The sequence below is a fragment of the Falco peregrinus genome, chromosome 3 (genome assembly GCF_023634155.1).
Source record: "Falco peregrinus isolate bFalPer1 chromosome 3, bFalPer1.pri, whole genome shotgun sequence".
Taxonomy (NCBI): Eukaryota; Metazoa; Chordata; class Aves; order Falconiformes; family Falconidae; genus Falco; species Falco peregrinus.
The window spans coordinates 115,514,760-115,531,833 of NC_073723.1; the positions used below are offsets into that span (position 1 = coordinate 115,514,760).

General features: G+C 47.7%; 1 protein-coding gene across 8 annotated transcripts in view; it reads right to left on the minus strand.

The window, feature by feature from the left end:
• Positions 1 to 17,074, minus strand: part of PHACTR4 (phosphatase and actin regulator 4) — a 68,183-nt gene that overhangs the window by 10,202 nt on the left and 40,907 nt on the right. For 6 of the 8 annotated variants that reach the window (XM_055800930.1, XM_055800933.1, XM_055800931.1 and 3 more), the window contains 4 exons: positions 4,636 to 4,812; positions 4,117 to 4,197; positions 789 to 953; positions 299 to 658 (listed from right to left, as the gene is read on the minus strand). In XM_055800930.1, the coding sequence (XP_055656905.1) occupies positions 299 to 658; positions 789 to 953; positions 4,117 to 4,197; positions 4,636 to 4,812 (783 nt within the window). Of the gene's footprint in view, positions 1 to 298; positions 659 to 788; positions 954 to 4,116; positions 4,198 to 4,635; positions 4,813 to 13,162; positions 13,454 to 17,074 lie in introns of those variants that run through there. The other 2 variants (XM_055800929.1, XM_055800936.1) reach the window with 2 other exon arrangements.

Here is a 17,074-nt window from a genome sequence, read left to right on the forward strand (position 1 = left end):
CCACTCCTGCCGAGCGCAGGCAGGGTCTCCCTCCTGCAGGTAGCTGTTGGAAACACATACGTCTGACAGATTGGATGGCTCACGGCAGAAGACTCCGGTAATTACACTGTTCTCAGCACACGTGCACCTTGGCTAAACACTGTCAGATCTTCTGAGTCCAAACTGGACTGTATTCAGGAAAGATACAACATTTGCTACACCATACTAAAAAAATCTTCCCTTACCAAGGGAAGAGATTCTCAGAGCAAGGGCTCCAGAATATCCCAGGCTACAAAAACCAGCTCATGGAGGCACTTACCTATTACTGAGTTGCTATTTCTGTTGACAGGTTTGGGAGGAGGGACGGGAGGCTGTTTGGCAGGAGCTGTGCTGGTTGTACTCGTGGGAGCAGTAGTGTTGGCACTGGCTAAAGCAGGGGGCAGAGTCCTTGGAGTTGGGGAAGGGGCAGCTGTGGAATTGACTGTCTTTGCTACAACAGGGGCTGTGGTGGAGGGTACAGTTTTTGTAGTGCTGCTGGCAGGCGTTGGATCCTTTGTCTGCGCTTCGTTTGCCTCCTGGGAAGTGGAAGGAGGTCTTTTTGGAGGAAGCAGAGGCTGTCTGGGAACATATGGCTCCTGAGGTGGTTCTAGTTCAGGTCCAGAGTGGCTGCTGGAGGAGCCTGCAAAGTGAAACAGCTCGGTTTATGACACCGGAGGGCCCAGAGAGGAGGGGGAAGAATCAGATAAGAGTTCAAAACTGACCCTGGAAGAATCTAAAGCAACTGATTTTGCACACATCTGGTTTCTTACCCTGCCTTTTCTTTGGTTCCTCAGCTGGAACAGGCTTCCTAAGGCTGGATGGCTTTGTGGCCTCTTCCTCCTGGCTGGGCAGGTTGCAAAGCCCGGGACCGCCGATCGGAACTGTGTGGCCATTCTTCAGTGCAGGTGGGTTCAGCTTGTCTGGTTCTTCACTATCTGCAAGGGGATGGGGAGGGCAGAGAAGCAAACAGAAAACACTCAGAAAGCAGGAGACTGAGGAGGTGGTATGGCTGAGCTGACTGAACCACCACTGATCCACACCAACTCCTCTGGCTTCTGAAACAGCTGGTCTTCCAGCGACCTTCTGCAGAGGAGCACACAGCAGCATCAACTAACTGAAGCTGAGAGCCCTTGAGTTCATTATCAACAAGCAAAACAGTACAGCACTGTATCCCATCAAGTGGTTTTCTTCTTCAGCAGTATCTTAATCTACCACCTTGTTCAGAAAGAACATTACTGCATTTAAGACTAGTATCCCCGATGCTGTGCCACAGCCCACGTTGCGATGGCAGTTAAAACCTCCAGCAGCTTTTGCATCTACCCGCTGTTACAGTATTCATAAATTCTCTGCTGTAATACAAATTCCAACACTAGCCAAGTGACCTACTGGACATGCAAACCCAGATTTTGATAGTCTTAAAATTAGTTGAAGCACCTCTATTTTCCTTCTGTTTCTACCCCGAATTTGGCAAAAAAACCCCAACACTGCTCTCCCCAAAACATCCCACAGCAAGGCTTATTGCCTCACTTTTTTACCTTTGTGTTAATCACATTGAATGACACATCTTCAGAATCTGATGTAGTTCAGCTCAACTATTTCTGCTTTTACAGATTCTAGCACGGAGTTTCCCAAATGTTAGACACAACACCTCTTTTGGAAAAAAACCCAAACCACCCTCTTTTCAGCCCACGCTTTTGAGAGCACTTAAAGCCCTAGTCACAGTGAGGACACTCAGACATTCTCTGCCTCTGTAATTGCCCTAACAGGACAAACTCTTGATAACATTATTCCGAAAATCAGACTCTAGCACCTGGCTCTCGTGGGGCATTGCCCATTTTGACTGCTTTCCAACTCAAGAAAACTTGAATAGCTACATCACCAATTTGGTTAAAAAACCTTAGTGTTTTCAGCCTACCATCTCTCAAGCAATTGCAGCGTACAGCATCACAGGCCCTCAGGGGTCAGACCCCAGTGTGCTCTGCTGCTCTGATTTTTGATGATTTATTCAACTACTGTCTCCACCCCTCCTTTCCCCCTCCAAGGTACTACCTCTCCCTTTCTGTAACCTGGTGTTACGCACAAGCTGAAAGCAAAGACGCCAAGGAGCCGAAAGCTCCCCAGGCTTTCTTTTCTGTAAAAAACACCCTTAGCTCCTGAGAGGTGATGGAACACCACGCTGCCTCGCTTGCTTCGCTGCCCTTCCCTGAAACGCAGGATGTACAGACAGCCACAAGGAGTTTCCTTCCCAGCCGGGGCGAAGCTCAAGAGCTGAGCCAGAGTTGTTTATAGCAGCAGTTGCCTCTGGCCAGCTGAAGTTTTCAGCCAGGGAGACAGGACGGGTATGACCTAGCTTCCCTTAGCACTCAGACCCCGCATGCCCTTCTGGGCAGGGAGCTGCAGCGCACACAGAACCCTCCTGATGGCCTTTCCACACCGCCTTACTCTCGACTTCAGTTCCACTGACCTCCTTCAAGGTCAAGGCAGTCCAACGCTATCGTCTTTCCTTACTGTGAGCCCAGCACAACCTGCTGGCTGCCAACCCCGAGAGCAGCAGGGCCTCCTCTCCCGGCTGCACCGGGTTTGAAAACCTCCACTATACTTCTCTTCCTTGCCTCCTCACTTACTTGTCTCATAAGATTTCCAGCATTTTTTTTCCCTTAAGAACTCGCCTAAGAAAATTTACTGACCTTGTAAAAGCGGGTTTTAAAATTACAAGCAAATACAATAACCAACCATCACCATTTTATGGCTGCCCAAGTGTCTTAAACTCATAGAAGGGATTAAGATAATGAGCTTTCTAATCTAACCCTCCTGACAATACCGACTGCTCCCTCAATACCTTGGGTTTGCACTTCATCCAGATTCTAGCCATCTTCTGTTTCTTAAGCCAGATCAGATGACTCAAAAGAAGAAAATAATTCCATCTCAAGCCACGCTTCTGTTACACCCTTACAGCCTGGAAGATCTCTCCTCTGTCATCTCTAGTTGGAAGCTTGTTATCCAAAGCCTTTGATCTCTCTTCCACGGTTTCATCCTGTGACCTCACACACTTTTGTACCCCAGTGAACTCTTTGCCCAGCCCAGCGTTTACACCCTCAGGTAGCTGTAGATGGCTTTCATTACAGTATAGCCGCAAACAACTGCGTTCAGACTTTTCCTCTCAGTTTTGCTTTCAGTGGTTTGGTCTGAAAACCACTTTTTCACCTCCACGTTTCCACTTTGCATCTTTCTTAGAACTACCTCGAAATTTGCATTAGGTGAAGCATGCCACTGAGGTGCAATTACACACTGCTCTAAGCCAAAGACCATGCTGCCACTCAGACGGGTGGGCTGCTAGCCCAACACACATTCCTGCCCCCCTCCTCGTACCCACATCACCCAACACGCAGCCAGGTGACTGGATGGCGAACTCATCTGGCTGAGAAGTTATTTTGGCAGGGTGGCCCCAACTCAGGATGCATTAGGGATGATAGAAAAGGGGATAAGACTTCTTTGACAGCAGGGCAAGCTTACTGAAACTTAGCCATGGCTATTATGACACCATACCATGAAGCATCTTGTCTATAACTCCTTGAGGACAATGCCCCTACCCAGGCAGCTCAGAAGTCATCAATTTGTTTCTTTTTCCAAGACTAAGGCCTTTGAACCGGAGCTCCGAGGTCAGTGCCTCTCCCGCCATGGTCAGAGTGCAGTCTGGAGTGGGATCAGGACAAGCTGGAGATGGGGAGTGCAAGTGTGACAGAAGAGCTTAGCAGGACAAGACAAGGTGGCTGGAGCAGGACACGTACAGAGGGAGAGGACAGGAAGTGACAAACAGAACATCCCTCCCCGCTGGCAGCAAACAGGAAGATGCCCAAGACAGGCACCGCACTTTCTTAGCAACATCTTCCTCCCTGAACAGCCTGCCTTCCTCGCCAGGTGCAAAAGTCAGACGAGGGAGCATATCGAAAAGGGCAAGACAAACAGACAGGAACCACATTAGCAAAGAGCCCTTAAATTTGTCTCCCAAAAGAGAATGGCTGCAAGGGTGAGGTTTCACCAGAGGAAGATCAGCTACACAGAACACAGACAGGAGGAGAAGTTCGTTTGCAGACTCACCCTGCTCAGGGTCTTCCAACAGAACCCCTCTTTTTACCAGCTCCTCTCTTGGCTTTCGCATAGAAATCTTTCGTTCTAAAACTGATATTAAATTGAAAAAAGGCACTCAGAAAACAGGGTAAGCTAGAAGTTCAAGGAGATACTTTTTTAAAGGGATCTTCTGGAGGAAATAAAAAGGCTTCAAATTTCACTGTTTTTGCATGGATTAAGAGGAGGTAGGAAGGACTGCACGTTCAGGCCTGCACTTCACACTAGACTGGTGATCGTGGAGCAAACCCTCCCTCCCCACAGCTGCTTGGGGAGGTTCCTTGCAAGAAAGGAATTTATTTGTCTGAAACTACTGCTCCATGGCAAGGTGTTTCTGGAGAGATTACAGGTGCCAGCCCATCACCAAAGTCACATTTTGGTTCTTACATGTGTCAGCGCTCAGGCTTGTGACAGCAAGCCCTTCTCACTAGCCAGATGGCTAACAGCAGGTTTCCCAAGCAGAGGAAGGGACTCCCACCCAGCCTCAATTACCTTCCGAAGTCTCCTTAAATTTGTCACTGCTTTTCTTTTTCCTCCACTTCCAGGGTTTGAAGATCTTGCCAAAGCTTGAGAACTTGCTTTTTCTCTTTGTAGGAGGTGTGGTGTCACCTGCTTCCAAAACGTCTACCCCCATGCCGGCATCAGCTGGGGAGTGATCCACCTCTTCGGCTGCATGAAAAAGAATAAAGAAGTTACCTTTGCGCCGCAGATACCAGCTGCCATCTCCCACCAGCCTGCCCCTTGCACACTGCGAAACGGTGGCGTATGTTCATGCAAAGAAGGTAGCAAGACTCCATGCCTTCACGTAACCAGTCAGCATTAGCTTGGGGAGACGAGAGTGGGGTTTCCAGTGTTAACAGTGCAAAGGGTAACCGATAAGAGGCTTTCTAACAAAACAAGGATTAGTTTCAATTTGCAGCGTCACAGCTTCGCCCAAGGATCGCAAATCACTTTGCTGCAGTTTCTCATCTTCAGTTGGAAGCAACTGCTGCTAGATACAAGTAATTACGCCAACACAAATACTTTCCAGACTGCAGAGCCGACTTTCATGACTGTCTACACACACCGAAATTACCGGACCCGTTATAACAGCTGTATGTGCTAGCACTTAGCCTCTCTGATTTTCTCCTCTATAAATAAGGCCAGCAAAGCTGGCCAAGAGCAACAGCTACACAGGAAAGCAACACAATACAGGCCTGCACTCCACCTACTGTACTTGAAGTCTCTGGAGAATAACACAAGAAGGACACAGAGGCGGGAAGGGACACACAAAAAGCCCCGATTTGCTGCAACAAAAAACCCCCACTCACTCATAAAGAAACAACTTGCGAAGCAGAACCAGAATCCAAAACGCTAAGCTGGTGACTGTCAGTTCTGGCTTGCCTGGTGTTGCTGTTTTCTGGGTATTTGATGAAACATAAGGGAACACTTACAATCAGCAGAATCTAGCGATGGCTGGGGAAAAAAAAAAGAATCAGTGCACACAACCTAAGTGAAGCCAGCTGGTGGCCTGTTTCATGGTCTTAATTTACAGACCAAGAATCCCTTAGCTTCAGCACTACAAAAGACAGGGGCACCCAAGCTGCATCGCAGAACTCCGTGAAAACACGTGGTATTGAGAGTGCCTCGAGACTTCCTACAGCCCTGCCGAACACACCGCAGGCTGAGCGCACTGCTACAAACTGCACTTTCACGTTTTATTTTTGAGCCTCCAAGTCAAACGTTCTGGAGTTCGTGAGCCTTCTGGGATCACAAAAGACCTTTCAGTCAACTTCAGACAAGCCTGTATGACGTGCTTGCAGAAAAGACAATACCCTGTAGGCAACGTGGAAAGTTCAGCCAGGAATCCCATCTCCTGAGGCCAAGGGATTGGGAAAAGAATTTTAAGGGAAAGCCATTTTGCACATAGGACAAAGAGTGAATAATGGATCTGCTATATCCTACAAATATCCACCAAGGATACAGACCCAGACATGGAAAAGCAGATTCCTGTCAACATGGAGAAGAGCAGATTCAGGACAGGGGAAAAAAGACAAACAGGAAAAAGAAAAAAAAAGAAAAAACAAACCCAAACGAGTTGTTTGATGGAGCTCTACCTGCAACCCTGCTGTGCTTCCTAGCATGAGATTTCAGACCCCGGGAAGCATCAAGCCCAGGGACCCCCTGCCAAGCAGCCTCAGGCTGGCTCTTCTGGGGACAGGCTATCACTGTACAACACCGCAGGCCAGGTGGACCTCAATTTTTCAGTCTGAGCACAAATAAAATGGAGTATCACTGAATAATAGGGAAGAAAAGAACAACAGAGACCATGCTAACAGCGCAAGAGAAACCAGAGCCTATTTCAGTAGGAGGATCTAGAGCATATGCCAGAAGTGCAGTTTTTAACCAAGTGATGGAGGAAGAGGAAAGCCAGCCCAGGGCTCTGGTTTAATGAGAGGTGGGAGTGGCAAAGAAATGTCACTGTGCCAACCAGCAGGAAAAAGGGATTTTCAACACTAACTGTGGCCATTTCAGACTTTACCTAAAAATGCATAACCCCTTCCAGCTCTCTCCTTCTCGTGGGACTCCAGATTTCACACTGGTGGTTGATGGGGTTTTCTGTTTGGTAGTTGATTTTTTTTTTTTTTTTAATCAGCCCCTTAACAGAAAGCTCACCCAGAACCTGTCAAAAGCTGATGCCAACCAACATTTATTTGAAAAAGCAAGATCAGTTCAGCATCTGAGCCACTTCTTAAAGGAAACCCCACAACAAAACTGGATTCATAACATGAGAGAAATTGGGTGGAAAGTAACATACAAGATGTCAGCACTGATCTGTGATTTTCTGCAGCTCTATTCTGTGATTTTTCTGCTGGGAGGGAGGGAGGAGGGGAAGGTAGAGGTAGGGACAAAAAGAAAAAAAAAAAAAAGCATTTCAAGCTCCCAGAAACTCAAGAGCAATTGTCTGGATGTTTAGAGGCACTTTCTTCAGAGATTAGAACGCTAGCCCTGGAGTTGTACATATAATTTTGAAAAGCAGTATTCACTTTATTCAACAGAGCGTTCCCAAAGTTTACCGGGCAGGCAAGACCACTTACCAGGCACAAGCTGTGGGCTGAATTTGCATCCCTAGTGCCACGCAAACGCACCTCCCTCACCTCCCCAAGGAGCAGTAACAGCACTGAAGGCGGCCTTACCAAGCTCACTTCATCTATATCCCTTCCCTGAACTGCTCTTAGGAATGTAACTTATGTGCTGCCTGCCACCCAAGGTGTCAGAGTGCTGCACTAAGCAACAAAAAGTTATTAAAAGAAAACTCAACCATCAGGCCCACAGATTAATGAACAGAGACCTCAGCAAGCTGTGATGTCTCCATTTCCAATTAGAGGGAGAACGACAAGCATTCACCTCCGAGCAGCCAGGGAGGAATGGTGGACATGAAAGGATGAGGCGAAACTGCAGGAGACACATGATATCCCCAAAGCAGGAGCAGCTAAAAGCATGGGGGGGTGGGGGAGAGCCCACATGCGAGTTTTACTCCAGGCGGAAGAACCTCTTTCAGCAGCTTCTGCCATCCAGGTCTGGCTGTCAAATCAAATACCATCTCAGGGTGGAGTTTCACACCAGGTGCCTGACTGCCATTAATTGCAATTATGCAGGTTAATACAAAAGCTAGGTTTCACAATGACATTCAGCATCAATATTAATAACTCAGTTCTTGCTTCTCTGCCGTGCTACCGCATCAGCCACGCTATCAACTGCTCCTGGTTTGTGCTGTGCCCTCAGGTCTTGTCCAACACGAAAACACTCGTTTTTGCTGTTTTATCATCGGCTCCATGTCAAAAAACAGCCACGCAAGCAGGGGAGACAGGCATCCCGTGTACCCCTTCACATGGCAGAACCTCAGCCCAAATAATTTTCACTGAGCCTTTTGCTCTGTGTAGAATGAAACTCAATACATGTTAGTAAACAGTGTGAACATCCCGAGACCACCGCAGCCCACCCGGCAATACTGCTGCCGTGAAAGCAACTCCCCTCCCCAGTACAGGAGGAGATTTTCTGTCCCGTTCTGCAGCGCAGGCCGCTCACAGGAGAGCTCAGCTCCTACCGCCCTTCCACAGCACTCTTCCTTTTACACTCCATAATTGCCACACGGACATAGACATTCAAAACAGTCTGTTGTGATGCAATTATGAATTACATTCACTGCTAATTAGCAGGTGGATCAGCAGCTGTAGGTGTGCTTTACTGATCTGTATTTTAAATACCCTCATTGTTCAGGGATGGGTCACATTAGATACTGCTCTTACTCCCTCCGGATAGGACCTTCCCTTCCATTCACAGCCCATTGCCAGCTCAAATTTCCACGAAACGGTGCAGAGAAATGGACATTTCTCGCCCAAGCTGCCTTCTTCACTACGAAGGGAGCCTCAGCAAGGTGGATTCCCTGTGCCTCCTCTTGCTCTGCAAGGTACAGGAGGGTCTGCTTTGCCACACAAGGCAGAAACCTCTCCTTATCCGAGTGATGCACTGGGAAACTGCTAAGGAACCACAGTGCAGTGCTGGAGGGAAAAAAATGGAGCAAAAAAAAGAGGACTTGGACTTGAAGGGAAGGGCGAAAAGCATCAGGAAGCTGATGCACTTGCCCAACCCTTGCTCAGCACAGAGGCTGTCGCATGGCAAGTCTGTGTCCAAGAGACCAGCCTCACCTTCACCGTGGTGCCAGGCTGGAAGGCTCATTTCAAAGTTATGAAAAAGGTGAAATGAGGTCACGCAGGCCTAGGGGAACCCAGCAGAGGCCTCATGAGAAGACCAAGAACTTCCCAATAAGCAAGTCCCGAGTGTGCCCCCACGTCAAAGCACAACCTTGCTGAACCTTTCTGCAAGAATGACATGAAGTACATGCTTCGGAAAAGCGACCCTGAAGCCCCACAGAGCCCACGCTGACACCAGCACACCATGCCCACCACAGTGACCTGCAACAGTGCCCCACCTGAAGGAAAACTCCAGAGTAAAAACATCTACTGCAAACTTCAGCACCTTCCCCAGGCAAGCGTGGTGCTTCTCCTCGAGCAGCCAGCCCGGAGCCCTCAACCCACCATGCCTGGGACAGACCCCCGGGACCCAGCTGGGCTGAGGAGGGAGCCGTGCCCTGGTTGCCTCCCAGCTTCCCTGCCGCAGCCTGCTGCCATCTCCCATCTTTCCTCTGAAACACTTAACATGTCCTGATCTTGTTCCATCAAAACAAGCAGGTGAATTTGAGCTGTTTAAGCAGCAGATCTCTGTTAACCCAAAATGTTTAGACTGAAATAGTCTAGGGAAACATCACAAAATTGGCACAGCCTGGAGACACAAGAAGGCAGAAAGCTCCAGCAGTGCCAAGCAGCTAGGGATGCAATTCTCCATCAGTCTGCCTGGCCAGCTGGTCCTTCAGACCCTCCCCTCGCAGACTGTTACACACATTTACACTCAAATCTTGCAGTTAAAACACAGGCGGAAAAAAGCTCTTCTCCCACCATACCTTATATTTACGTGAAAACCGTCGTGCAAGAACACAGGTGGTGTTGAGCTACTGCAGTAATGGTTTTTTTCCAGAGAAGAGAAACCATTTCAGTGGAAGAAGCTGGAGACTCGTAGTTGTTCTCCAAGCTCATCGTGCAGTCGGCAAGTGGCTACGGTGCTGCATGTGTCATCTGCTCCCAAAGCTTTTGTCACACTTGGGGCTGCCAGTGCTATTCAAGATGGTAAAGCTTTCACTTCTACCACTACTCTCAGTGGGTCAAACCAGCAGAGCCAGGATCCGTGGGGTCAATTAAAAATACCACATGTGTTCACACCATTGCTACGCATGGAGGACACTCACAACAGCAAGCAGCTATCTAGCTGACCTTTACGAAATACCAACATATAAATGTAATGGTTTAACGAGTCACACCATGGTCCGATGGAGGAAAAGCCATCATGTGAGCAAATATAGTTAACCCCCGTCTTCAGAGATCAAAACCCAGAACACCCTTCTGCACAGCAATGCTCTACCAGCCTAGAAAAAGGCACAGCAGAAGCTTCAGATACCAACATGAATAAACAAAAAGCATTTATTTCATTAAGGATCATCTCTCACAGGGAGGATACCTGCAACAGTACATGAGATAGTAGCAACGCTGATACACAGTATGAAAAAAAGTAAATTTTAAACCAAGCTGCATCTAGTGTAGGTTATTGCAAGATTAGTCCTGGTGAATTTTTAAACCAATTCAGCTCGGGCCACACACCATCAAAAGCCAGCATGGCTATGGAGAAGTTCTATTTTGTTTTGAACTGACGCACCACTATATAAGCCAAAAATCACTTCAAGGTCCAAGTTAGAGACCCTAACAAAGCAAGACTGAAGGCTGTGAAGAAATCAAGGAATTCCATCCCAGATGCTGACAATTCATATTATATTGCTGTATGCCTGGGAGGGAAACTACCAATTTCCAGTGTTCAGGGAGAAAATGGCACAATGGTTTAAGGATGAAGGGTCAGTGAGCCCCGGGACAGGACTGCACACTGAGGCTGTTAGCCAAAGACGGAGAAATGCCGCCTTTCTCTCCGCAGTATCTCTGCAGGTATCCAAGAGCTGGTAGAACACACTAACTCCAAAAGAAGATGCACCTCACCACTGCATGCACCGCAACAGGCTCTTTGCCCCAGTCCTTTTCAGAGATGCAAGATTAGTTAAATTCCATCTTCACAAAGAAACATCCTCACAGAGGGTAGGAGAAAGCATCAGTACTTTGCTTTGTAACCAGGCTTGCACAGTGTGTAAATCATGAGCTTCAGCCAGATTCTTTCCATCTGCAATCCATAGCTCACCCAGAACCTGATCCATCTCTTATCATAGTAGTTACTACAGGATTTCCATAAAACCCAGGAGTTTCTGTTCATAAGGAGCTCACTGGGCATTTCTGTCTCACAGTCACAGCCTGGAGGCTCACATCCAGACACAACTGTGGCAGTGAGACTGTGCTAGAGCAAAAGCCAGTGTAAACGCTCAGCTGAGAGCTAGAAAGCACTCAGACAAATCAGGCACTTGAGCAACTCTGAACACTTCTGCTTGATCACCTTTATTTCCCTAATTTACACCACCACCCCCACCCCCAAAGTTCTGCTATCACACCAGCCCAGAAGGTGCATCAGGAGCTTTTGCTGAGAACGTGGCTGCTCATTGCACACCCTGGACGACGTGTGTGAGCAGCACGTTTTGCAGCACAGCCTGGACCTAAGGCTACGGAGCGGGACCAACCGCCTGGCAACGCGGAGCCTGCGCAGCATCCTCACTGGCAACGCTGCAGGACTGCAACAAACTCTCCTGCTGCCGAAGGACTGTGGATGCACAGGCAGGAGAAGAATTCAGCTCCCTCGTCTTCAGCGTTGTTGTGCCAGGCAGGGCAGTTAAAAATCCAAAAAGCTTTCAAAAGCAAACAGCTACAACTCAAAACAAAAAGCAAACAAAGACTCTCTTGAGGGAAATGCTGTTAAGGTTAAAGTATCAAAAAAGCAATTTAGGTAAATGTTTCTAAGCTTTCTATAACAGCTTTAAAAACTTCACGTGCATTTCCTGAATAGTCCAGCGAAGACGTGAATCCCGACCTCAAAGCAATAGAAGGCTGCGGTCACAAAACAGCCTCAAATAGTCCCAGCCCTCGGCTTCCCTGTCATTTTTATGTTTCTAATCACCATAATCTTCACAAGACTTTTCTTTTCAATAGCATCCTGCCAAAGTTAATGCAAGAACCATCTCTTCAAGTTCACAATTTATTAAATAGGAACTTTGCAAGCTGTGCCGTGAAGAAAGACTTCAGACAGCAAATGACCAGTTGAGGAAACACCAAGTCTGCTGGCCTCCAGTCTCCAGCAAAGGACACTATCATCACACCAAGTGAGCCCACTGCCCTGAAAATTACCACGGCCTCCGGTGCCTGATGACAGAAAGAGCCCAAGACTGAACAGGTTGGCTTCTAACAGCACATGAACCCAAGGAGATGATGCTGTTAATCTCCATCGACAGTACAAAGATGACTTAAGTCTTACTTCTCCCTTCCACTCTCTCAATACCACCTATTTTTAGCAGCTCTTGAACAAGGCTAGCTGGAGTGAACTGGGGGTGGGGAAGAAAGAATCACTGTTTAATCTGAGCCCTAAAAATACTTGGTAGGTTCAAAGTCATAAAAATGAGAAAGTATGACAAAAAAGAAATCCGTACCTCAGGGAGCTCTCCACGTGCAAATGTCAAGTGTTTCTCTAAAAATCAGGTACTTCCATTTTACAGATGAGTGTAAGCAACTCAGCCCAAGCAGCTGACGGCAAGTTAGTATGAAATAAAAGGCAAGAGCGTGATATGTAAAGTCTCCTCTTATAGCCAGCGCATGGCAGTCCCAGCGCTGGGAACAGCACCTAAGACAGAGACCTGGAAATAACACTGACCTACACACAGTGTTGTGGAAGTAGTGCTACTTCCAGGACTTCAAGCAAGGTTCTGTTTACTACAGCCTGACAGTTACTCTCTCTACTCTGAGTAGAGAGAGAAAACAGGCAGGAAGGTGACTGTGAAGCCCCTTCTCCCCCCAAAACTAGTATAGGTGCCCCCAAAAGCTGGGTGACATTACACACAAGGAGGCGATTCTGGGCAGCTTTGGTCCGGGCACACCGTCAGGGCTGGCTCCTACCCCACACAGGTGAATTTTACCGCTGTTCAGGTGCTTTGCAAAGCTAGTGTCCCCAAATCTGGCCGTACAAGACAGAGGCTATCTCTAAAAACAGCAGCTTGCTCCCTCTCTGAAGATCAGCAGAACATGTTGCACAGCAAATCCATGTGACATGAGTAAGCGAAAGGAAGGAAATGGAGTTATTTCTCTGGTTTCTCTTCCCAGCTCCCCGAGTCGGACGCAGGTTACACAAGCCCCACATTCCACTCCTCCCAACTCCTCGGTTTCACCTGCAATCCTGCCCAGCCGCAGCCCCAGAGGTTCCTCTGTCTCCCTTGCCCTCCATTACTCACCAAAAGCAGCTGGATTTACCGGTCTCGAGAAGTGTGGCTGCCCCATTAGATTCTTTTCTAAGCAGCTCTCTGGGAGGAGGCGGGAGGGGGAGAGAGAGGGGGAAAAAAAAAAACCTATCCTGAGAGAGCACTTTAGTCCTTTAAAACGATAAATCCACGCTTCAGACTAGGAAAGAGCCCGGCGAGCGAGGCGGCTACCAACTCTCAGGGAACGGCTCAATGCGGGTCCCGTTCTCCCCGTACCCCATGGCCGGGCACTTGATTCTCATAAATAGGTGTCGGTGCCAGCTCCCTTCACGCAGGAATGCCTGTCATTCCAGAGCCGAGCTGGCTAGGGCTGAAGCTCAGGAAGGGGAGGAGACAGCCAGCCACGCTCCAGCCTCTTAGCTGCATAATCCAAATCATCAACACCCCTCGCTCCTTCCTCGCATCAAGTTGAGCAAGAAGAGAGAAAAGCTGGGAGCAAAGAGAGGGGGGAGACCGGCGTGTTTTGCTCAAGGAAGGGTTTGGAGAAACCATGCACGCCAAAACACGGAGGGGTTTCACCTCCCAAATGGAGTCAAGGAGGTACCACAGTACCTGAGCCTGCAAAATACAAACAAAGGCGGTCACGAATGGGAAAGTGTGGTGCTCTAACTGTCCTAGCAGCTGCACTATCCTGAGGAGTAAAAGACTGCCTGAGCTGATCTGCATCTAGCCAGCCGTATAATAAAAATACAATTTCATAGCAATTCCTCTCTCCACTAAAGTTACCAGGAAGAAAGGAAGAGCAGGGAGTGTTGTCTTCTCATTTAATTTAACAAAGGAAAATTTAAATTTAACATGGAAATGACAAGTCTATTTTTTATTTGTGTGTCACACCTTGTTGGTTAAGGTAACAAATATCCTCGTCAACATTTGCATCACAACAAAATAAGATCTCCAGAGTTTAAATGCGTCCACTTGGCTGCTTTTATTTGTCATCAAACTCTGTGTTAGGACTTCAGTGAACCTACAGATGTTTCCAACTGTTGTACACCATACCACAGAGTGGGAAGTTCTTTAAACATCCACAAGCTTAATCTTATCTTAGGGGAAAAGGCAAAACCGATTTCAAAAACACACAGGAATTTGCTGCAGCATCACACCACCGACTAGTTAGGAACCTGAGCCCATCCGACACATCCAGGTTTGCACTCTCCGGCTGTAGGAAGGGCGATCGGAAAAAGCAGTTTTAAACACACTGAGGTCCCTGTCCTTGTCAGGCCAGCAGCCGCGGTATTTCAGTATCGCCAAGTATTACTCCAGCAGCCAGGAAGAGTTCAGGACAAGCTCACTACTGCAGCAGTCCCAGTAGTAAAAACCTTCTATTCTGGGAAACAACAAAATCCAAGATTGTCAATTTGGGCTGGTGCAGCTGGGAACAATCAATGCTGCACAAGCCAGAACAGACACCCAAAGCAAGTGCCCGCTGCACAGTGGCAGAGATGGCCGGTCACAACCGCACGTTGCAGTGGCAGGCAGTTTTGCAGCCAACACACCCCAGAAAAGGGAAGGAGGGAGTTTTGAAAGCTGGTCAAACTCCACCTGAGCCACAAACACACCTGGAAGATGTTGATGCTCTCAGTTCCTCCCCTAAGATACTAGACATGCCATCAGACAACTTGTAAATCCATCCTCTCTCCCAAAGCGCAGCTGTAAAAGCAGGGGAGGAAGCAGGACCCTTCTGCACCATCTCCACCTGCACCAGCACCCTGCTTGGCCCCGGAACCCTCGCCCGCTTAGCAGCCAGCCACCATCCCCAGGGACAGCAAGAGCACAGCGGCAGAAGCAGGTGGAGGAGCAAGGATCAGGAGACACGTGGAGGCGGAGGAGCAAATAGCACTCTCCTCCCTCACGCAGAACACATGGACGTTCCTGAAAGCGTTGCTTTTCTTGGCCTCCCACCACCAGACATCTCTGCGCTCAGAAGAAGAGTCTGCGTTCCTGCCTGGTCAGCCACAGCAGTCAGTCTTCCAAGTACTTTTGATTTTCATTGTGGGCAATTAACATACTGAATCACAGGCATGCTCCACCTCATTTAAGACTCTTTGCTTTGAAACAAAGAAAAAGCCATTTTAAAGCCATTTAAATATGCTGCCACCTGGCAGAGACCCACAAAGTTCGGGGGTACAGGCTGGAAGCCTTCTTCAAGTCTGTAAATCAGCTGTCCAGCTTGGAAGGAGGTCTGGAAAAAATATCCCTGCATCTGGGAATGCTACAGAACGCTAAGCACTGCATCTAGGCTTGTCTGACTTCCAAGGAGATTAAAGCCATTGCATTTTATATTGCATTTGCTGTGAATTAAGAGCGCACAAAGCTCTGCTGCAGAACAGATGACACATGGTAGGTTGTTAAAGCACAGCAGCACAATCATATGCCTGACCCCTCATTTCTACATCAGTAAAACATGAAACATTAGCTTAAATTTCAATGAAAGATTTAAACGAACGCATTTAGACTCCCAGCAGCTGCAGTCCAAGAGCCCGAACAACAGTTACGCAGGCTCTGGTGCCGCACAGTAACTCACTAGGCTGTGAAAACACAATCATGCAACAGAGCCCTTTCACCTTTCTGTATCGGTGATCAGGCCTTAGGAACCATCACAAAGAGAACAAGACTATTTGACAAAGGCACTTACAGTCATTTGTACCAGAAGCGTTAATATTTGCTTCAAAACACAGAGCTGTGGTGCTCAAGGAGCAGAGAGATACAAACCTGCATTTCCAATTACAACTGGCTTTGGACTTCAAACATCTTTTAGGATTATCAGCCACAACTCTCTCTTCTTTGGGGCAGAAAAAACAAAGAGCCCACCAGAAGAGGGCTGACAAAATGCAGAAATCCAAACCAGAGGTAACACCAACATCATTACTTTCGAGCTGGACTCCTGGACAGAAAAACATGTTGGTCCATCCTTCAGCTCCACGTCAGGCAAGAAAGGTGCAAATTCTGCACCAGCAGACAACACCAAAAAAAATGTCCCTGTCTCACCTCCAGCCTGAGGACAGAGGATAAGAGCAGCCATACTTACTGCGCTCTTAAGTAATCCTTTGCATCCATAGTGCTTTGTTTCACAGCAAGGGGGTGGGAAATATGGGACAAAACAACCTGGCCAAGTTCCCTGCCAGCAGCACACGAAGAGCACAGAGCACCAGCACCCAGGGTTTAGCACCCTGTCTAGTGAGGTTGCCTCAGCTCTACCCAACAGCAGCGAGACAAAACCTCAGCCCTCATTCCAACTGAACATCTAGGATAAAGGAAAATCCACATTTCAAGCAAGGACAAGCAACAAACGTCCAGAATTCCCATAATAATGCAGAAGGGCCATCTGACTCAGCTGCGCAGCATCCAGAAGAAATGAGAGCAAAGCCTGGATGCCTCGGGGACAGGTGAAGACTTTTATGAGAAGGAAGAGCTCAGAATAGCAAAGAGCTTTTTACAGGAAAGCAGAAAGGGATACAGCTGTTGTCCCTTCCGTATCACCTTCTAAAAGCATAGTAACCAAGAAATCTCAGTTACATGAAAATTTCACAGCATTTCACGAGAGTCAGATGGCTAAAACAAAACAAGACAACTGGCCCAAGAAGCAGGGTACATCTCTGTCCTCTGAAGCTTCATTTCCTCTCCATCCAGACCAGCATCCCATTAAAAACCTGGCATTCACATGTTAATAGTCTGTTTATATACATTGTAAAAGGAACTCTTCTGGATTGTCTTACTTAAAAATCTAATGAAGCCCATAATGAGCACAAATATTAGCTCCTCTAATAAAGACACTGTTGTTCACATTTCAGTTCACACCAACGTGAAACACCACATTCATCCGCAGTGACTCAGACATTTATGTTCCATGATTCAGCCACAGGAACATTAAAAGGATTCTTGCATTAT